General features: G+C 51.3%; 1 protein-coding gene across 1 annotated transcript; it reads right to left on the bottom strand.

Moving 5' to 3' along the window:
• Fem1a (fem-1 homolog A) lies at nt 1–3331 on the bottom strand. Its single transcript, XM_020165903.2, has one exon. The coding sequence runs from the start codon at nt 2998–3000 to the stop codon at nt 1087–1089; it is 1914 nt and encodes a 637-aa protein (XP_020021492.1). The 5' UTR covers nt 3001–3331; the 3' UTR covers nt 1–1086.
• Between the last annotated feature and the right edge of the window lie 18805 nt (nt 3332–22136).

Raw genomic sequence — 22136 nt, 5'->3', positions numbered from 1 at the left:
TTCTCTCTGAGACCTGCTTTTAATCACACTGCAAAGCTCAGGCCGAGACCCCAGGGCTGGCCTTGGCCTCCTGCTCATCGTGTGCTTTCGGTGGGACTCACTGTCCCCTCCTGAGCAGGGCCAAGCCCAATGCTTGCTTCTTGTGTAAATAAATAAATAAATAAGCCCCTACTTAACACTGCAAATGCAAACCTAGGTGTGACTCTGGGGACACAGAGTCACACCATGCCTGCCCTGAGCGAGGGTCAGGGCCACACTGCTGCTGCTGTTTTGTGGCTGGGATGGAACCTGGCTAAGTTTGTGCCATCACAGAGCCGCATCCCGGCCTGGCAGCCTGTTCTTGTGGGGTACTGTCACACGGCCAGGCCTCTCTCGTTCTCAAAACGATGGCTTCAGGTCCTCGAAGCAGGTGAACCAGCAAAGAGGGCCACTTGTGGAGGTGTCTGCGGCATCCTAGGACTGTGATGGCTTGGAACGGCCAGCTGTTTTTCCTCACAGTGGCAGTCCAAACAGTACTACCTGTGCTGGTGGCAGAACAGTACGGCCAGGGTGCTTCACCACCCCCCCTGCCGGGAACGCTGTCCAGCAGGAAAGAGTCAGGAGGCTGTGCATGCGTAGAATGAGGTCACACAGACGCTTCAGGGACCTCAGCTGCTCACCGAGTGCTTGGCACGGGAGCTGAGCTCACACAGGGATGGCCTCAGCCATCAGGCCCTGCAAAACCCTCACAGCTTCAAGTGAACTTAAGAACAAGCAAAGCAGAAGAGGCAGCAAAACCTCTGAACCTGCGTGACACTTGTCACCAGGCCACTAGATGTGGAAACAGGAAACCAACAAGTGGTGTCAGTGAGGCTATCCTGACCATGCCACGTGGCCTTGGCAAGGCAAGGGAAGACCAGAGTGGTGTCGCTTGTGCCTTTTGCACTTCCGGCCTAAGGAGCCCTGTACTGACTCCAGGGGGCATCTGGGTGTGACATGGTGAGTGCCTCTTGACCTCCTGGTGCATTACAGCTTGAAAGCCCGGCACAGGTGCCGGTGGTGACATGGCCAGGTCCCAGGTGACCATGATGGTGGTGCGGGAGGTGCTCAGTGCAGCTCGATGAAGGCCTCCAGCTCCTCGGGGATGCGACCCTTGTAGGGGACCTTGCTGCGGCCCAGTGCGCGCGCGGCCAGGCACTGCAGCGTCACGTAGTTGAAGGGCTGCACAGCGTTGCGGGCCAACAGCTTGTCGTCCAGCAGCTCGCACGCCGTCTTCCCGAAGGCGTTGGTGGCGTCCATGTGCGCGCCCGCGTCCACCAGCGCGGCCATGGCGGCGGGGCAGTTGTTCTGCGCGGCGATGTGCAGCGGCGTGTTGTTGTCATAGTCGCGGCCGTCGGGGTCGGCGCCACAGTCCAGCAGCACGCGCAGCACGGGCAGCGACGGGAAGACGCCCACGCGGTAGCGGCCCACGTTGGTGGTGTCCTTGTCCACGGCCATGTGCAAGGGCGTGAAGCCGTTGCGGCCGCGCGGCGCGCACTTGAGCAGGCGGTACACGGTCTGGTGCTTCAGGTGCTCCTGGGCCGCGCTGCACTCCACCTTCTCCAGCAGGTAGAGCAGGTGCAGGATGACGGCCAGCGCCTTGGCCAGCTGCCCGGAGGCGGCGGGCTCGCGGGGTAGCCGCAGTGCGCGCTCCACCTCGCGCACGCCCTTGGCCAGCACGCCCATGAGGTCGCCGAAGCCCACGGGCGCCGCGGGGCCGCCCTTGGCCGCGCGCTCCTGCAGCACGTAGGAGAAGAGCTCGGCGAATGACAGGAAGCTGCTGGCCGTCATGGGACTCAGGGGCTCCAGGTGGCTCTGCTGCATGTCCAGCGCGTACTTCCACAGGCGGATGCAACGCTGGAAGTTGCCCGAGTCCGCGTAGACGGCGCCGCGGTAGCGGATGTAGTAGGACGTGTCGGGGTGCGCTGGGCCCAGAATGCGCTCCCGGATCAACAACGCCTGCATGCGCATGTCGTCGGGGTCGGTGATCAGTGTCTCCAACTCCTGCGTCGTGGCCACCTCGCGCGCGCACTCGTAGGCCAGCACGGGCTGCGGGGGCTCGGGCTTGGGCAGGGAGTCACCGCCCTGGTGTCGCAGCTCCATGGCACGGCGCCAGTGCTTTAGGGCTCCGAGCAGATCGCGCTTCTTGTCCACGTAGGTAGCACCCAGCAGCTCCAAGGCCTCCACGGCCGCCTCCCGGCTGGTGGGGCAGCAGCTCTCGTAGGGCCCGTCGGGGGAGCAGCCGCCCGGCACCCGCGGCCGTCCGGGCTGCTCCTGGATGAGGTACTCCACGATGTTGGTGTGGCCCGTGACGCTGGCGGCCAGCAGCGGGGTCATGCCGTAGCCGTCGCGCTCCATGCGCGCGTTGCAGCCCAGCAGCAGCTGCAAGATCTCCAGGCTGCCGGACTCGGCGCAGTCGTGCAGCGCCGTGTTGCCCTTGGCGCTGCGCCGGTTCACCTGCGCGCCCTGCTGCAGCAGGTAGCGCGCGATCTCGCGGTGGCCCTTGTAGCACGAGATCATCAGGCACGTGTGGCCGTGCCGGTTGGCCACCTCCAGGTCGGCCTGGTGCTCGCCCACCAGGTAGCGCACCACGTCCAGGTGGCCGTCGAAGCAGGCGGCGCGCAGCGGCGTGGAGTTGGTGCGCGTCGTGCGGTTCACCGCCGCCCCGCGACGCAGCAGGCTGCGCACCACGTCCAGGTGGCCGGCGGCCGAGGCGGCCCACAGCGGCGGCGCGCCCTCGATGGTCTCGCCATCGAAGTGCACCGAGCCGCCGGCCTCCACGCTCGCGCCGCACCTGTCCACGAGGTACTCCACCACGTCCAGGTGGCCGTAGCGGGCGGCGATGAGCAGCGGAGTCCCCCCGCTCGCCACTTCGCCCATCAGCTCGTCCACCTCCTCCCGGCTCCGGCCGCTGAGCAGCTTCTGCAGCAGCTGCAGCTTGCCGTCGTGGGCGGCATTGTACACGGCGGTGTGGAGGTCCATGGTTCGCGCCTCTGTCAGGCCATGGGTTGGCCGCGGGGGGGACAAGGAAACGGCGATTAGAGCCCCGACAGTTGGCCGGCAACCTTCACCGTCTCCCCCGCCGCCATCTTAAGGGCTCTCCCGGCGGAACAAAATGGCTGTCGTGACCAGGCGCCGTGCGCGGATGGGAAAGAGCATGCTGGGAAATGGAGTCCTGGTGCCGGCCCTCTCCTTTTAAGAACCGGAGAGGAGTGAGTAACGGACTATATTTCCCATAAGGCAGAGGGTCAGGCGCTGCAAACTGTCAGAACACTGCATGATGGGAATTGAAGTTCCAATCAGAGCGGACGGTGGTAGTAAATAGCAGTTGAAAACTACACGTCTCGTCATACTACACTACACGCTATACCTTGTGCGACCTGGAGAAGTTTGGTGACGTACTTCCTGTTGCTGTCACCATGCTGGAGCCGACAGGAAGCTCTCGCGATGGCCCCAAAGGATTACATTTCTCAGAGGGCACTCGACCAATCAGGAGCTAAGTCGACCGAGCGAGCCTGATACCGGCTTGAGGTGGCGGAGTCGCCAGCCGGCAGGGGGCGCGCGAGAAGCGCAAAAGTCGGTGGGGCGAGGACCTGGGAGGTCTGGAAGGACAGGTGGCGATGAGTCAGTGTTCCATCCGTCCCGTTTATGTCCTAACATAAGGAGAGACAGATCAGAGGGACCCAGTTCTCCCTGAGGCATTTGTCTAGGGGTTAAGCACGCTGAAGTACTGTTGAGAATGAAACTTTCCTGTTAGGTCTTTACCGTGAGCTCCTTTTGACGTTTTTAGCGAAGCTGGCCGCAGGGCGCTTGATTGACAGCTGGCCGCAGGGCGCTTGATTGACAGCTGGCCGCAGGGCGCTTGATTGACAGCTGGCGGACCCTCCTCTTGTGCCTGCCGGAGCAGGGCGCGGTCAACCCAGCAGCCCCTTCTTTGACTGACATCATCATGGCAGGCACCCTGCGCCAGCTGCGCTCCAGCTGTGAGGATCATGTGGCAGCCATGGCTCCTGCTCAGGGTCCTCCGGTCACAGGGACCCAGAGTGTCGGGACGAGCCGGTGACCCCTGGGTGACCCCGCTGCTCCCAGGTATCACTCAGGACCGGAGAGGGAGCGCCTCTAGTGACTCAGCAAAAAGCGTGATTGGCGTGTATGCGCCACCTGTTTGTGATTGGTGCACATACGAGGCCTGTGATTGGTGGACCTTGAAGGCATGCACAAGCAAGGCTGTGATTGGTGCACATACGAGGCCTGTGATTGGTGGACCTTGAAGGCATGCACAAGCGAGGCTGTGATTGGTAAACATACGAGGCCTGTGATTGGTGGACCTTGAAGGCATGCACAAGCGAGGCTGTGATTGGTGCACATACGAGGCCTGTGATTGGTGGACCTTGAAGGCATGCACAAGCAAGGCTGTGACTGGTGGATATAGAGGGCACGCCATGCCATGCCCCTCCCTGGCTACATAAGCAGGCTGGTTTTCATCCTTGCAGGGTCAGTGCAGGAGATGGCTCCCCGGCGTGTTCCCTGCCCCACCGTGTTGTGACATTAAGCCTCCATAAAGGCTTCTTCCAAGTGAAAGACCCAACATTCCGTGGTCTTTACCACAGGTGAAGGCGGCTGAGCCGGTTGTAGGAAGACAAGAAGTGATCCTGGGGCTTTCGGTCCCCAGACCCACGCAGCAGCAGGGAGAAGCCAGAGGACAGCCAGGAGCACCATCTGTGGAGGGTCGAGGCCAAGACTGCAGGGCTGCAAACCCCAGGCACCCGGGCAGTTCCAGGCGGCCACCAGAGGTTAAGAGCCAAGGGTCCTGAGGCTCCTGACAGCTGAAGCTGGGGAGCCATGACACCAGCTGCTGGGTGAACTCAGAGCCTGGCTGTAAGCCTCTAACCTGACCACCAGCTGTGTTGCTGGCACTAACACCTTGGAGCAATAAACCTTTAGTTCAGGTCCCAGCACCATAAGCCTGTGGCTTTGAAAGCCCACACCTTGCTCAGACTGAGGCTGGCTTTTTTTTTTCCTGGTACTGGAGTTTGAACTCAGGGCCTACACCTTGAACCACTCCACCTTCCCTTTCTCGTGAACGGTTTTTTCGAGATAGGATCTCACAAACTATTTGCCTGGGCTGGCTTTGAACCGTGATCCTCCTGATCTCTGCCTCCTGAGTAGCTAGGATTACAGGAGTGAGCCACGATGCCTGGCTCTGATTTTATTTTTAAAGTCAGGTTTAGGGGGCTGGTGGTGTAGCCCAGTGACAGAGCATGCAAACACCCCCAGGTTCAAGTTCAATGCCCCCCCCCCGATAAAATGAAGTGAAATTTATTTGAGGTATAATTTATGGGCACTAAGTTCATTCTTTTAAAGAGAATACATTTGACAAACATATACAGAAATTTTTAGTACCCCTTTTGGTCAAACCTTCTCTCCCCACCCGGCTCCTGCTTCTCTGCCTCTGTCCCTTTTGCTTTGCCTGTTCAGTAATACAAATGAAATCACACGATATGTAGCCTGTTATGTCAGCTGCTTTATGCATCAGCATCACGCACTTGACATTCATCTGGGCTGTGCGCAGATTCATAGCCAATTCCCTGTAATGCTAATGTATCCGTTGCATGCATGATTGACAGTTTATCCAATACTTGATGCTTATTTCCAGTTTGGAGCAATTAAAAATAAAGCTGCCGACTGGAGGAGTGGCTCAAGCAGTAGAGCACCTCCTTTGCAAGCATGATGACCTGAGTTCAAACCCCAGTCCCACCAAAAAACCCCCCACAAAGCTGCCATAAACTTCTGCATGCTGTGGAACTTTGTTTTTATTTCCTACGCTAATGGCTAGGAATTAAATTATTCTTAATTTGTGAGGTCTGATTGAAATTTTCACATATTTCTCCCCTTTCGCCTTTAGATTGGGAAGTCCTTGAAGGTTTGAACCAGGATATCTTAGGTTGAAAAACCCAAATCATTGACTTTTTTAAGGCTTTTTGTATGTTACAACATAGGAAATGTCTTCACACAGGATTTCCTGGTATATTTTCAGTGCTTGTGATTAATAGGTTTAACCATTTAAAGTACAGATACGCTCATCTCAGGGTAGTTTAATTCTTTGACACAAAAAAGAGTAAGATCGAAGTCTTTTTATTATTTTTGAGGTAGGCTCTCACTACATAGCCCAGACTGGCCTGAAATTTGAGATCCTCCTGCCTCAGTCTCCTGAGTGTTGGGATAACAGGTGGGGCCACCACACTCGTCAAACACTTTTTTGATAGAATTGAAGTCAGAATTTCAGCCGTGAAATCTTAAAATTTCCAACACAGTTGGGCACAATGGAACACACCTGTAATCCCATCTGTGCAGGAGGCTGAGATGGATCATGGCTCAAGGCCAAATGGGGCAAAAAAGTTAGTGATGACTACCAAAAAATAAGCTGGATTGCACCCCTCAACAAGAGGTAAGTTCTGGAACCTGAGTTTCTGTGTTCATTGCCAAGACCAAGGTCAAATAGCTGTATGGCTTTCCTGAGTGGATTGGCCACTATGAATTTGACCTGGGCTGTCAACTGGGGATGAAGGTGCTGTGTGAGGCGTGGGGCATGTGGTTCAAAGTGCTTCGTCAGCTCAAATGTGCTACATATTGGCAGGGATGGGCATGACCCTGTGAAGGGGTTTCTTTCTTTGTCCCCTCCAGCCACCACCGCCATTGTCAGTACTTTGCTAGAGCTGCCATAACAAAGTACCAAGTGGGCATCTTAAAAAATGGGAGCTACCAGCCGGGTGCCAGTGGCTCACACCTGTAATCCCAGCTACTATAACAGGAGGCAGAGATCAGGAGGATTGTAGTTTGAAGCCAGCCCAGGCAAATAGTCCACAAGACCCTGTCTTGAAAAACCCATCACAAAAAAGGGCTGGTGGAGTGGCTCAAGGTGAAGCTCCTGAATTCAAACCCCAGTACTGCAAAAAAAAAAAAAAAAAAAAAAAAATGGGGGCGTTACCTTTCTCAGTTCTAGAGGCTGGAGTTCCAATACAGGGAGGCTAACTTCTCTTGGGTCCTCCCCTACTTGCAGATGGCCACCTTCTCACTGTGTTCACAGGAAGCCTTTCCCCATGTCTGGGTCCCTCTCTCTTCATCATGTTGGATCAGGGCTCTGCTCATATCTCATCCCAACGTAATTACCTCCAAAAGTCCTGTCTCCAAACAGTCATATTGCAGGGGAGGACTGCAACATACGAACTCGGAGGGGCACAAACCAGTCTTTAATGAACACCAACACAGCCATCACCACCATCATCAAGCCACCACCATCACCGCCATCACCACCACCACCATCCTCACCACCACCATCACCATCACCACCACCTGAGCCCCTCTGCCAGCCCTTTTTTTTGTGGTGGGTTACTATACATACTTTTAAGTTATTTTAGAGTGTGTGCCTTTTACTTATTTACAGTCAAGTTCACTCTAAAACAAAGTGTCCTATTGTGCCTCAGGCATCTTGTGTTTACCGTGTCTCTCTTTCTTTTCTTTTCATTTGCGGCACTAGGGTTTGAACTCAGGGCTCACGTTTGCTAGGCAGGCGCTCTACCACATGAACCACTCCACCAGCTTTTACGGTGTCCTCTGATGGCATCATTTTCTCTGTGCTCGACTTCATCTCAGGCTCCTTGGTTCCCTGTGGCCTGCACCACGTGGCCTGGGTGTGTCGTCGGCCGTGCGGTCCAGGCTTGTGGAATGTGCTCTGTGAGCTCGCACAACGGTGAAATCGCCTAGCAACGCGTCTCCCAGCACACATCCCTGTCATAAGGGATGCTCGGCAGTCCACGCGGAGCCCGCAGTGACAGGAGCTGCTGTGACTATAATTAAAACCTTCACTCTGCCTGGTTCACTTCATGTTTGACCAGAAAGTGCGGCCCCGCCACTGGCTATGGTGGCTTTGGTCTGATGGTGAGGGTCTGGATGTGTGTGCTTGACACTCAGAAAAAGGCCTGGACACTGGGAAGTGACTTAAGCTGTGATCACTACACGCTAATGGAAGGTGATTTGAAATCTCAGGGTTTGGGGCTGGAGGCTCAAGTGGTAGAGCATTTACCTAGCAGGCATGAAGCCCTGAGTTCAAATCCCAGTGCCACCAAAAAAATCTGAGGATTTGTTCAACAAGAAATGAGAGCTGCAGGTGGCTAAGAAGTGAGGAGCTAGGCGGGACGTGAGGGGCAGACAAGGCAGTCTCAGATAACTCACAGACCTTTGTTGGGGAAGGGTGGAGAGGGCGTGGGGTTACCGAAGGTGGATTTTACTTTAGACTTGGAATGTTGTAGAACATTCTAGAACATTCCATAACCCCTAAAAGAAACCTGAACTAGAATCACACACTGAGTGACGTTTTGTGTCTGCATTCTTTCACTGAGTCTGAGGTTTTGGGGGGTCATCCACGTTGTACCTCTGAGTTTTTTTCTTTATTTTCTTGAATGCTCTATGACTTTGGATTTTCTGGCACGTGACAGGAGCATGGAATGGTCTGAGGGAGAGAGGGTCTAGGGGCTGGAGTCAGATGAGACTGGATGATTATTGATTGCGCAGGAACGACGGACATTATGGCCAAGCAGCAAAATATTTGACCCAACCTTGCACGTTGGTACCGTCCAGAGAAATATGGGGAAGAGGAGGATGGGTGGGGTGGACAGAGGTCGTGAGGGGCACCAGCCTTGACCTTCCTCACATCGCTGTCTCCCCACAGAGCACTGCAAGAACCTGTGCTTGGATTTATCTGATCTCTGCTCCCTACTGCTTATCAGGACCAGACTCCTTCCTCCAGGAGGAGCTGGAGCTCGCAGATACCAGTCAACAAGAGCTCTGATTATCATTTCTCGATTTCACATATGGAGTATGGATCATATCACACCGAAAACAGACACAGAAGAGACAGAGAAGATCTTGACGAGGCAATTTCTTTTGATCAAAAGAGGGTGCAAGCATGCATTCACACCAGCTGAGCAGACACACAGCACAAAATGGCCAACAGTGGCTCAACTTACATCTCTGATACAGTAGCACCTGGGATTTGTCCAGGTCAAAGATTCACAATCTCTCCTGATTGGCTAAAAGGCTTGGGGGATGTGTTGAAATCATATCACACGGACTTCAAACTCAATAAATCATATTAAAAGCAAAGGTGAGACAAGGCACAGTGGCTCACACCTGTAATCCCAGCTACAAGGAGGATCATGGATCCAGGTCAGCCTAGGCAAAGAGTTAACAAGACCCCATCTCAACCAATAATTGGGTGTGGTGCTGCACACCTGTCATCCCAGCTAAGGAGGAGGTGGAAGTAGCAGGAACACAGTCTGAGGCCAGTTCAAGGCATAAAGTGAGACCCTACCTGAAAAATAACTAAAACAAAAGAGGTGGTGGGGCATGGCTCAAGTGGCAGAACGCCTGTCTAGCAAGTACGAGGCTGAGTTAGAACCAAGTACTGTAAAAAAAAAAAAAAAAAAGATCATCACCTCCTGATTATTTGATAAGGCTTCATTGTCGTGCTGTCCTGCAGTTATTTCCATTTTAAGTCCCTGAGAGCACTAGGGGATATAACTCTGCATCGCTTAACATCTGCAGGACAGTCCTTTTTCTTTTCTGTTTTTCTTCCTTATTTTTTAATTTATTTTTAGACAAGGTCTTTCTCTGTACCCCAGGCTGGTCTGGAACTTGCAATACTGCTTCAGCCTCCTACATGCTAGAATTACAGGCGTGCACCACTGCACTCACTACAAGCAAGGTTCAGTTCTGAGACACATATGTCCTCTGTTTCCTCACTGGGAAACCATCAGGACGTGTACTCACCCAGACCTGATGGCGCACACTCAGGCTCTAGGGTGCAGCCTTCACTCCTCAGCTAGAAACCTGTGCATGGCACCTCCTGAGCACTGTGGGTGACACACAGAGGAGGCGCAGCAAAACCTTTCTCTTTTCTTTCAGCACTGGGGTTTGAACTCAGGGCCTTTACCTTGAGCCACACCACCAGCCCTTTTTGTGTTATGTTTGAGATAGGATCTCATGAACTATTTGCCCAGGCTGGCTTCGAGCCTCGATCCTCCTGATCCCTGCCTTCTGAGCTGCCAGCACCCAGCAGAAACCTCTCTCTTTTCCTGTTAGGCAAACACATGGAGACACAGCAAGATGTGGGGGGTGCTGCACTGTGGGACACACCAGGTAACTGTCCCTGTTCCCTCACAACTGGGTCCCACACACCAGGCTCCTGGCTGTACACACCCGCAAAGACTAGACCACCCGGTAGCAATACTGAAGTTGAGACAGATTCATTTATTCCATAAATGCTGAGAGAGCGCAGGGAAGGGAAGTTTTAGGAGCTGGGGACAGCAGCCAGCAGAAATAGACAAAAAAACCCCAACCAACACCACCAACAAAACCAAACCCAAAGCAAACCAAAAAACCCTGTAAGTGTGAGTCTAGGGTCTAGGCCAGGGAACTCACAGGAAATTAACTAAACACATTAGCTTGGCTGGGCCACTGCTGGTGGCAATAAGACACAGAGGTGTCTTATCACAGCTCTGGAGGGCGAAGTCCCAGATAGAGGTGTGGGTCAGGCTGGGACCTCCAGGTGAGAAGGTGATCTCCTTGCCTTGAGGGGAACCGCAGCCTTCTCTGTGTGAATGCAGGTCCCTGGAGACTGGGACTCTTTTTTTTTTTTTTTTTCTAACTGGAATTTGAACTTCCGGCTCTACCCCTTGAGCCACACCCCCAGCACTTACTGTGGTATTTTATATAGGGGACTTGAGCACCCATGAATTTCGGTATCCAAGGGGATCTTGGAACCAATTTCCTCAAAATACCAAAGGAAAACTGCTCAGCCCAGTTTCTAAGACTCTGGTGTTAGACCATCACACGCACTTGGGAGGAGGAGCCACACCTCAGTCCACAGCAGTAAGTCAAATAAAAGTAGGTCAAGCTGTATAGTGCTAAGAAAAAAGCTAACGTCAAATGTGCCAACAGGCTGGCAGAGTGGCTAAAGTAGAGCGCCTGCCTAGCAAATGTGAGGCCCTCAGTTCAAATCCACGTACTGCCAGAAAAAAAAAAAAAAAGATAAGAAATGTGTCAGCATGAGAGGTGTCTTTTTGAACAAGGAGGGAGACAAATGTGTGCTGATCCAGGGAAAGAGGGCAGACAGTCTGTGCAAAGGCCCTGGGGCAGGACCAACATGGTGTGCTTGAGGCATAGTGAGAAGGCACAGGTGGCTGGAGCGGAGGGGTGAGGGGATGGCAGGTTGATGAGGCTGGACCACCAGGTAACCTGAATAAAGCCACATACTGAGGGACATTTTCTCGTGATTATTCCACCACAAAGCGTAAGGCAGAGGCGGCTCAGTGACTTCTGAGAGTGAACTACAAAGATCACCAGTCACTCTCTCCATGTCTACAGAAGCTCAAGCCAGGGGAACCTCCCACCAGGAAAGACATCCAACACTTCCCACGTCTGTGCCGGGAAGGCCACAAGTAGGCAGAGGGTCCCCATGCCAGCAGACTCCTGGCTTCCAGCCGTCCCCTCCGGGGTGTCCACCATGTGGGAAAAGCCATCTGGGACCTTCCTCCTAGCCAGTCACCAGTGCCCACTAACAGAAGGGGCCACCCTCCTCACCTCCCCCAGCAGGGCCCTGCCCACATTCCTGACCTGCAGAGCCACCAGTGTAAGAAAAGACAGGTGTTTTCCAGCTGTGCCATCAGGGTGTTTGTGACAAGTCAATAGGAAGGAGACGAGCGCTTCATGCTAGTAGTTCTGGCTTCAACCCGCACGCCGAGCTGTAATTACTCACTAGACATCCTGGTTTCCTAAATCTGTTTACTACGCCTGTTTCCTCTCCAGGGAACTTCTTGTTCACTGCGAAATATGCCTTGGTTTTTCTAAGGAATAATCGCACAACCGGAGCTGTTGGAGATGTCTGTGTCTCACGCATCTGTTCAGCCTCAGTTACTCATAGCCCAGCACCTGCTACTGCTGGGCTGTGTGCTGGGGGCTCGGGGTGCCAATATGCCCCAGGCTGTCCTCAGTGGGGTTTGATGGGGGTCAGGTCACACAGCGTGGTCAGGGACGAAGAAACACATGGGACAAATAGATTGTCCCTCACTGGGAAGAGAGGTAGGAAGCCAGGCAGAGATTTTCAGAGACAGTTGTTGATGGAGGAACTGTTCCAGGTTGTGTGTGCGTGGCACTGGGATTTGGACTCAGAGCCTCATGGCTGCTAGGCAGACTCCCGATCACTTAAGCCATGTCCCAAACCCTATTTGTTTTTAGTTTGTTTTTCAGAAAGGGTCTCTTGTTTTTGCCCATGACTGGCCTGAAGCCGTGATTTTCCTATCTGCCTCCTCCAGAGTAGCTGGGATTACAGGTGGGAGCCTCTGTGCCCAGTCCCTAGACTATTCTTGATGTTACTGTTTTTCAACATTATCTTTGCTCTTTTAGCCGTTTTTCATTTTCAAGTGAGTTTGAACATCATATTGGCAATTCTAGAAAGTCTGTTAGAACTTGATCAGGATCACACTGGCAAGATTTATCACTTTGAGGAGACTGCGTCTCAGCCATATGGAGCCGTCCCAGCCCGTCTCTGCACTTACTGGCTTCTGCCTTAATTTCTGTCAGAAAGGCTTTGCAGTTTTCAGCACATGGATTTTGTGCATATTTGGCTGGGTTTGCTCCTAAGTATTTTTTTTTTTTTTTACATTTCAGAAGCATTGTGCGTGCGTGTGTGTGTGTGTGGTGCTGGCGCTTGAACTCAGAGCCTTCACCTTGAGCCACTCTACCAGCTCTATTTTTATGAAGGGTTTTTCAAGATAGGGTCTCGCGGAAGTATTTGCCTGGGCTGCTTCGAACTGCGATCCTCCCAAACGCTGCCTCCTGAGTAGCTAGGATTACAGGCGTGAGCCACCAGTGCTGGCTAAGAAGCATTTTTTTTATTGGTAGTGGTGGGTAGGGGTACATTGTGGCATTTACAAAGGTTCTTACAATGTATCAGATACATCACACTTGAATTCCCTGCTCCACTTCTCACCCCATGCTCTCCCCCGATTCCTGGAACAGTGTCACCAGGTGTCATTTTTGCCTTTGCTCCACATTCCTCCTACCCCTTCCCGCCACCTCCCCCTCCACTGGTGCCAACCCCCTACCCCCGCAGAACCTGTTCCGCGCTCCTGTTCTCTGATTTTGTAGAAGAAAACACATAAAAGGTAAAATGAGAAACATGCCGTTTTGCTTGTTTGAGATAAGATGAGGGAACTGCACAGGGAGTTTCCCTGTGTTGTTTGCCTACATATGCGTTTTGCAGCTCCAGGTGATTCCCCTCTTCCATCCTCTTCACTCCTTCCTGGTCCCCTTCCCATGGTGGCCCCAGACAGTTTAAAATGTCTATATTCACTCCTGTATGGTGAACACATCAACCACATTCAAGTTTTAGGTTTCCTTCCCTTGCCCTATCCCTCCCGTGCACATTCTCCCCTTAGCGTGTGACCCATGTCCCATAATATCACTGCATTTGTGATCTAAAGTCCGCATTTGAGGGAGAACATACAATTTTTGGTCTTCTGAGCCTGGATAACCTCACTCATAATGATGTTTTCCAATTCCATCCATTTACTAGCGAATGATAACATTTCGTTCTTCTTCATGGCTGCATAGAATTCCATTGTGTATAGATACCACATTTTCTTGATCCATTCGTCAGTGGTGTGGCATCTTGGCTGTTTCCATAACTTGGCTATTGTGAATAGCACTGCAATAAACATGGGTGTGCAGGTGCCTCTGGAGTAACCTGTGTTGCATTCCTTTGGATATATCCCCAAGAGTGGGATTTCTGGATCATATGACAGATCTATGTTTAGGTTTTTACGAAGCCTCCAAATTTTTTTTCCAGAGTGGTTGCACCAGCTTGCATTCCCACCAGCAGTGTAAGAGGGTTCCTTTTTCCCCACATCCTCGCCAGCACCTGTTGTTATTGGTGTTTTTGATGATGGCTGTTCTAACAGGAGTGAGGAGGAATCTTAGTGTGGTTTTGATTTGCATTTCCTTTATGACCAGGGATTTAGCATTTTTTCACATGATTTTTGCCATTTGCACTTCTTCCTTTGAAAAGGCTCTGTCTCAGTTCATTTGCCTGGTTCTTCACTGGGTCATGGACTTTGGGGAGTTTAGTTTTTGGAGCTCCCTGTATCCTAAGTATTTTTTATATCAATGTTCTTCCAGTTTCAATTTCTGACATTTCATTTATTGTTAGTATGTGGAAATACAATTGGTGTTTCATGTTGATCTTGGATCCTGCAATTTTATCAATTCTAGTAACTTTTTTGTGGATTTTCTACAGAGCCATGTTGTACATGAGTCAAGACAGTTTTGTATCATCTTCTCTGTGTCTCCTTCCTGCAGTGCTGGGAATAGAACTCAGGGCCTCTCGCATGCTAGGCAAGCACTCACCACTAACACTAAGCCACATCCCTGAACCTAGTACATATACACAGCCTGTGTTTATTACGTAGAATATAAGTAGGCAGATATAATACGGCACGGAACATTTTATATGAATAATGTATACAACATACTTTGCTTGCTTTCTTTTATTTGTTTTCTTTGAGCCAGGGTCTTGCTACATAACCCAGACTAGCCTGGAATTTGAGATTCTCCTGCCTCAGCCTCCTGCGTGCTGGGATTACAGGTGTGTATCACCTTGCCTGGCTTGTAATATAACTTACATTATAAATATAACGATGTTATAAATAATGTTATATGATATGTATGACATATATAAAACTAAGATATAATAGAATATATTATATTATTCATTCATATAAAATGTATTGTATATATACATATATATAAATAAATATATATATATATATTATAAAATCATTGTACATATAGTTTCCTTCAGGGCAGTTGGAGAGACCGAAGTAGAGAACTGACAGTTTTAGTCTTAGTGCTTGGTGGGCATTTCCTAAGAACATGGGACTTTTATCAGAGGGCCATTTTCAATGGTCAAAATCAGGAAACTCAGGCTGGGAATGGTAGTGTACATCTATAATCCCAGCTATGAGGGAAGCATAGGTAGGAGGATCGCTCTCTGAAACTGGCCTGGGCAAAAGCATGAGCCTCTTATCAGAAAAATAACCAAAATAAAAAGGGCTGGGGAGTGGCTCAAGTGGTAAAGTGCCTGCCTAGCAAGCACAAGCCCTGAGTTCAAATCCTAGTACCACCCCCTCCCCCCAAAAATCGGGAAACTTAACAGCGTGGAGCCCCATCTTGGAATCCAGGTCAAGTCCAATCCAACAATACCTTTGCAGTTCCTTCCCCACAAGTCGGGAATGCTCGGGGTCTCTCCTGCCCTTGCCAGCTGGCTCGTCGTGACTCTGAGTCAAGTGGAATTAACTTCCCCTAGTTGCCACTCCCCCATCCTGGTGGTCAAATCTCCCTGTGCTGCTGAGGACGGGGACCCTTGACTTGTGTGGCCCTGCCTTCTCCTGGCACCAGTTCCTATCCCAAAGCTCTCTCCTCTCCCTTTGCTGGGTGGATGCAGGACCAGGAACACTCGGGGTCCCCTTCCTGTGCCCTGTCCCTTCCCCTCTCCGGGGGCCATGCCGTCTCTACACATCTTTTCCTCCCTGGAACGGGGCAGGGGCAGGGATCCCATCGCCCACAGCACCAGGGAGGAGTCAGCCCTCTGGTCTGGCCTGGGCCAGGCACCGGGTACCTCCTGGGCTCCCAGACCAGCCGCAGGGGCGGGGAGGGGAGACCCCAGAGGCAGAAGTGGGCTGGGGGTGGGATTGGAAACGCAGCCATCTCCTTTTGATGGTGCCAGCCTGTTGCCATGGAAACCCAAGCTGTTCTCTTCTGAAGGACCCATTAAGGGGCAGGGAATAATCACATCTCTCCGGGCGGACCCCCTCCTCCCTGTGGGAGGCCACCACCATGGGAGCCCCAGGGGACAAGAGAAGCCCCAGGGCGATGCAGCCCCGGAGGAGTCCTGCCTTCCCCCATCCTGACCACCCCCTAAACTAAAATTCTTGAAATATACACCGGAGGCCCAGCAGGCCTCAGGAAGGCCCTTCCAGTTTGGGACGCGGGACTTAAGCAGTGGCCCTCTGAGGGATCAGGTTCAGCCCTGGCTGGGGATGGCTCACAGAGTGACCACCCCAACCCTCCTGCCCCCTTTATGTCTGCATAGTGACTGGTTCTCTTGGAGGAAATGACAAGGACATGTTATTTATACCCACCACATTGTCCCTGCATACTAAAGGATCTCAGGTAACAATTCAGCTTGCAGACCCTGGCTGGAAGCTTCCTGGATTCAAATCCTGGCTCTGCTGCCTCCTGACTGTGCATCTTTGGCCAACTCGCTTTACCTTTCTGAGCCATAGTTTCCTCTTCTGTAAATAAGGGTACAATGCGCACCTACCTTATAGGAGGAAATGTGTCTAAAGCTATTCAAACTGTCTACATAAAGAAAATAAAGTGTATCCATGCAGTGAAATATTATACAGCCAGGAAAAGGAGTGCGTCTCTAACATACACTAAACCTGTACAGACCTGGAAGCCATGGTGCTCAGTGAGAGAAACAGACACACAAGGCCCCACAGCGTGTGACTCCATTGATAGGAAACGTCCAGAACAGGAGGATCCAGAGACAGGAAGTGGACTTGTAGGTGCCAGGGGCTGAGGAGGGGCCAGGGGCTGGGGAGAGGCCAGGTGACTGATTGTGGGGATGGGGCTTCCTTTGGGGGTGATGGAATGTTCTGGAACTAGTCAGAGATGATGACTGCACCACAGTGTGAATTTAGTAGATGTCAGTGAATGACGGCTGACCTTAAAATGGTTTACATGGTCAATTTAATGCTGTGTGTCCGTGTTTCATAAGATCTGAAGAGCTTAAAGATTATGGCATTTGGGAAAATGGGAGACAGAATTCCCTGTTTTCCAGTCTGGTCCCTGCAGGGGTTGTATCTGACCAGCTGGGGCTGCGGGAGGCGGCTGGTGTATGACAAGTGCAATGGGGGTCAGCGGGGTTTTCTGGGCTCCTTGGGGACGGATGAACTGGAAGAATTCCTGGCCTCTGTGGCAGAGGTCAGACTCAGAGTCCTGGTACCGTACCCCAGAGCTACTAGAGCAGGGGCATAATGACTCAGAGAGTGACAGCCCCAGGGGGAGGTGGCTGGGGTGGGCGTAGATGTTCAAGATGAACCAGTCAGCCTGTGGCCAGGCCCTCCAAACTAGAATATGGCAGCATTAGAAAAAACAAACAAAAACTGCCACTGGCTGAGCAGGGGGTGGCTCATGCCTGCAATCGCAGCTATCAGGAGGCAGAGATCAGAAGATGGCAGTTCAAGGCCAGCCTGGACAAATAGTCTGTGAGACCCTATCTCAAAACAAAAAAAACCAACACAAAAAAGGGCTGGTGGGATGGATCGAGTGGTAGAGTGCCTGCATAGCAAGCATGAGATCCTGAGTTCAAATCCTAGTGCCGGCAAAAAAAAAAAAAAGCCACAAACTATATTACAGTACAGTGGTGTCCCTTCTCATGGGGAATACATTCCACCACTCCCAGGGAATGGCTGAAATGGCAGGTAGGACCTGACCCTAAAATGTCATGCCTTTCCACCTCACCCAGCATCTCCATGCACAGCAGCCAGGACTTAGAAGTTTGGCGTCCAACAGCAAAACTGGCACAAATTTTCTTTCCTTCTTTCTTTCTTCCTTCCCTCCCTCCCTCCTTCCCTCTTCCTTCCTTCCTTCCTTCCTCCCTCAGGTAGGGTCCATATTTTTTGCCTGGCCAAGGCACTTGAGTGGTGGTGCGAGGCCCTCTGGAGTCCCCCCTTTCTCTGGCCTCCAGTCTGGCCATGTTCAACACAGCAGTGGCCCATTCACCCCGGGCCTTTGAGGGACAAGCGCTCGGTCATACATGATGGGTGTGTAGCCAGATCGTGAAGCACGCTGTGTGTCGTTGTGTGCCATTGAGATTTTACAGACTTTTTGTTACTGCAGCGTACCCGTGTCCATTCTGACTGATACAGCTTCCTCCCTCTTCCTTGCCTTCCATAGTCCCTGCCCAGCATCCTTTATCTCCTGCTCTGACCCCATCCCAGAACTAGAAGTGATTTCTTTTTTTGCACACAAGATAGTCAGCTTCCAGAAAACAAAGGTTTGTTTTGCCTCACAGTCTTGGAGGTTTCAGGCCATGGTTGGTTGGCCTCAGGGCTTTCGGGCTTTGTGGTGAAGAGGCCCATCATGGCGGGAATGTGCAGTGGGGCAAATTATTCACCTCACAGCAGATGGTGTGGTAAAGCTTCTCCTCTCCTGACCAGAAAGCAAAAAAGAGAAAAACAGGGCCAGGGCATCACAATCTCCTTCAAGGCCATGCCCCCAATAACCTAAAGACCTCCCGCTAGGCCCCACCTCTTAAAGCCTCCACCACTTCACAGTATTGTCTCACGAGGACCAAACCTCTAACACATGGTCCTTTGAGGGACATTCCAGTTTCCAACCATAGCACTGGTGTCTGTGTCCTTGTCCCCACTTGTGTCCCCCTTTAGGACTCCGCATCTGACAACCTTACAGCCTCATGTGGGCTCTGGCTTGGAAACTGTGGACAATGTATTTCCAACTGTTCGAGCTCCTGCAGCAGACAGCTGTTGTCCCCTTCTCTCTCAACACTAGAATCCCCAATTCTTAGCTGAGCACATCTGGCCTCTCAAAGTCAAGGCAGTATTACACTGTGTGGTGCGCCATCTTGGACCATGTGTTTGGGCATAGCAGAGCAAGGATGTAGAAGGAACCTGGGCCCTGCCTTCAGGGAGTGATGAGCTAGCCCCGAGCCTGTTGAGAGTGAGGAGGTGATTAGTATTACATCAGGCCATCAGGGTGGGTCCCCATAATTGAAGAGGGAGATACCAGAAGAGACCCATTCACATAGTGTGTTCCCCTTGTTTCACCATGGGACCCTGTGAAATACCTGTGACTTTGCCCAAAAGAAGGCAGATGTGGACCCTCAACCTTGAGCCAAAAGAAACCAGAACTGTGATCCAAAATAAACCTCTTTAAAAAGTTACCCAGCCTCAGGTACTTTGTTATAGTACTGGAAAGTGAACTAATGCTCATCTCTTAATTCTGTTGGGTGATGACACAGGGTGTGTATGTTTGCAATCCTCCCAAACTTTGCCTCCTTACTGTGTCCTTTTTTTTTCTTTTTTCTTTTATTTTCAGTACTGGGATTTGAGTTCAGGTCCTTGAACTTGCTTGGCAGGCATTCTACAGCTTGAGCCGTGCCTCCAGCCCCTGACTTGCATCTTTCAAAATAAAACTGTAATTGTATACACAGCACTTTCTTGACTTCTTTTGTTTGTAGTCAATGATCAAATTCACAGAAGGTGTGGGAACCCCTGAATCTGTAGTCAGCCGGTGGCCTGAGGACCCCAGGATTCATGTCTGGTGTCAAAAGGGAGGCAGCCTTGGTGGGGGCTGTGTTTAAGCTGCAGGACCTGAAAGGAACTTTGATGATGAATGAGACCTGGGTGCAATGGGCAGTTTAGGAGGGCAGGCACTTTCACTTTTCCCAACACGACATCAGTAGAAATAAGGTATCGTGACTTCCTCTGTCAAGTAACCCAGCCATAGCAGCAAAGTCCAGGGAGCCAGGACAGAATCTCACCTGGCTTTTCAGTTACTGTGGTCCCCGGGCAGCTGCAAGCTGACTTCTGTGGGGGTGGCCAGGAGGGGACAGCACATGGCAGGACCTCTGTGGGGAATGTTTCATCTTGCCAGGGGGAGGGGCCTTCACAATTTTACCTCTGATGGGGACTTATATGTAGCATTTATGTCCCAAGTGAATATATATGGGGTGCCACCATTGAGCTATATGTGGAGGGCTCAAAGTGGAAGTGGTGAGGTGATCTGAGTCCATCCCCTCCCAGGGTTCTTTGGGAGAAATATAAGGAATATATATATATTATATAAACATATTTATATATAAATATATAAATATAAATATATATATATAATATATTATATAATATATATATAAATATATTATATAAATATATATATATTATATAAATATATATATATAAGAATATATATAAGAAATATAACTATAAGAAATATAGGAGATCAAGTGGAAGTTTGGCAAAACACAGATTCCTGGGCTGGCCTCTCCCCTGCCCCATGGAAACTTGGAGGTTCTGAGGAATGTGCATTTGTGGTTATTGTTATTTTTTTGTGTGTGGTGCTGGGAGTTTGAACTCAGGGCCTACCCCTTGAGCTACTCTACCAGTCCTGTTTTTGAGAAGGGTTTTTCAAGATAGGGTTTTGTGAACTGTTTGCCTGGGCTGGCTTTGAACAGTGATCCTCCTGACCTCTGCCTCCTGAGTAGCTGGGATTACAGGTATGAGCCACTGGTGCCTGCCTGGCTGTTGTTATTTTGAGATAGGCTCTCACTATGTGGCCCAGGCTGCACCTGGGATTACAGACATGTTTTACCATATCCAGATCCTCTTTCTTCTTTTCCTTCTTCTCCTTCTCCTTCTCCCTCTCCCTCTCCCTCCCCCCCTGCTTTCCCCTCCCCCTTCCCCTCCTCCTCTTCCTCCTTCTCATCCTCCTCCTCCTCCTTCTCCTTCTTCTTCTTGGCAGTACTGGGGTTTGCACTCAAGGCCTTGTCGTTGCTTGCTAGGCAGGCTCTCTTCCATTTGAGCCATGCCCTCAGCCCTTTTTACTTTAACTATTTTTCAGATGGGATCTTACACTTTTTGCCCAGGGCTGGCCTCATACCAGGATCCTCCTAACTACTCACCCCTCCACCAAGAGCTGATTACAGGCCTGCACCACCACACCCTGCTGAGGTCTGCATTCTTTATCAAGATTCCCCTAGGAGATTTAGAACCATCCTCACATTCAAGATGGAGAACCAAAGCCACAGATGGCTGGGCTGGTAGGTGAGTGTGGCTGGTGGGAGGGAGAATGGGAATTAATTTCAGAAACATAGCCAGGTGCAGGGGCTCACACCTGCAATCCTAGCTACTTGGGAGGCTGAGATCAGGAGAATCACAGCTCAAAGCCAGCCTGGGCAAAAAGTTTGCAAGGCTTGGTGTAGTGGTGTGTCCCTGTCATTCCAGCTATGCAGGAAGCAAAATAGGAGAATCGAGGTCTAGGCCAACCCAAGCATAAGTGGAGTGGCTTGCATGATAGAGCACCTGTTTAGCAAGGGTGAGGCCAAGAGTTCAAAACCAGTACTGCCAAAAAAAAAAAAAAAAAGTGGCCAGGTCACCCACTGTGTGAGGAAATCTGACTTTTCTCCTACGGTCAATGGGAGTCCTGGAAGGGTTGAAGGAAAGGGTTGGACTTGATCAGATTTGTGGTCTAGAAAGACCCCTTACTGCTGTGTGTGTGTGTGTCCGCCACTGCAATGAAGGAGGCAGAGGGCTGGATTTAAGCAGAATGACTCACTGGATCCACAGGCAGTGGAGAGGAGGGGAGGGTCTTTGGATGTGGAGAGGCCTCCATGTGGACGGAGACCCATGAGGGCAAAGATGGGGGTGGAATGGATGGAGTGCTCTATTCCACAGGATTAATTTGGGGGTGATTGTGAATCACGCAGGGCAGTCTTCTTGTACAATGGGGACCTCCGAGGATGGTGTCTGCTACCTTTTCTCTGCTCTCCCATTCTCACAGGATGACTTTCCAGATACACTGGAAAGTTTCCCACAGTTCAACTCAATCCAGACACTGGACCCTCCTCTGTCCCCATCCATGAAGTGCCTGTGACCTTTAGGTGTCTTATAATCAGATATTCTCTGCTTGTTAATGGACCCACTGAGGCAGTGCTCCTGGGAAAGAGGACAATTTAATTTGTCTGGGCCTGATGATGGAAACGGGGGTTGCCCAAGCTAATGAGGAATCAATGCCTGTAATTGCTAATTAAACCAGCCTGCTTTTCTCCTGGGGCTATTAGCAGGCTGGCTGGCCCTGAGTGCCCACAAATTAAATCACGGTCCTTCACTAGACACCTGCCACCACCATCACACTGCAGGGTCTTGGTGGGGGACTCACAGGGAGTCTTCATGTGTTCAGGAAGCCATCGATTCGCTTAC

Source organism: Castor canadensis, chromosome 14 (assembly GCF_047511655.1).
Source record: "Castor canadensis chromosome 14, mCasCan1.hap1v2, whole genome shotgun sequence".
Classification (NCBI taxonomy): domain Eukaryota; kingdom Metazoa; phylum Chordata; class Mammalia; order Rodentia; family Castoridae; genus Castor; species Castor canadensis.
The sequence above is the reverse complement of the archived record's forward strand: the minus strand, read 5'-3'. Positions and strand labels throughout refer to the sequence as shown.

What these genes read in the sequence shown, in the direction of transcription:
- Fem1a (XM_020165903.2), bottom strand. Translation starts at nt 3,000, where the DNA reads ATGGACCTCCACACCGCCGTGTACAATGCCGCCCACGACGGCAAGCTG.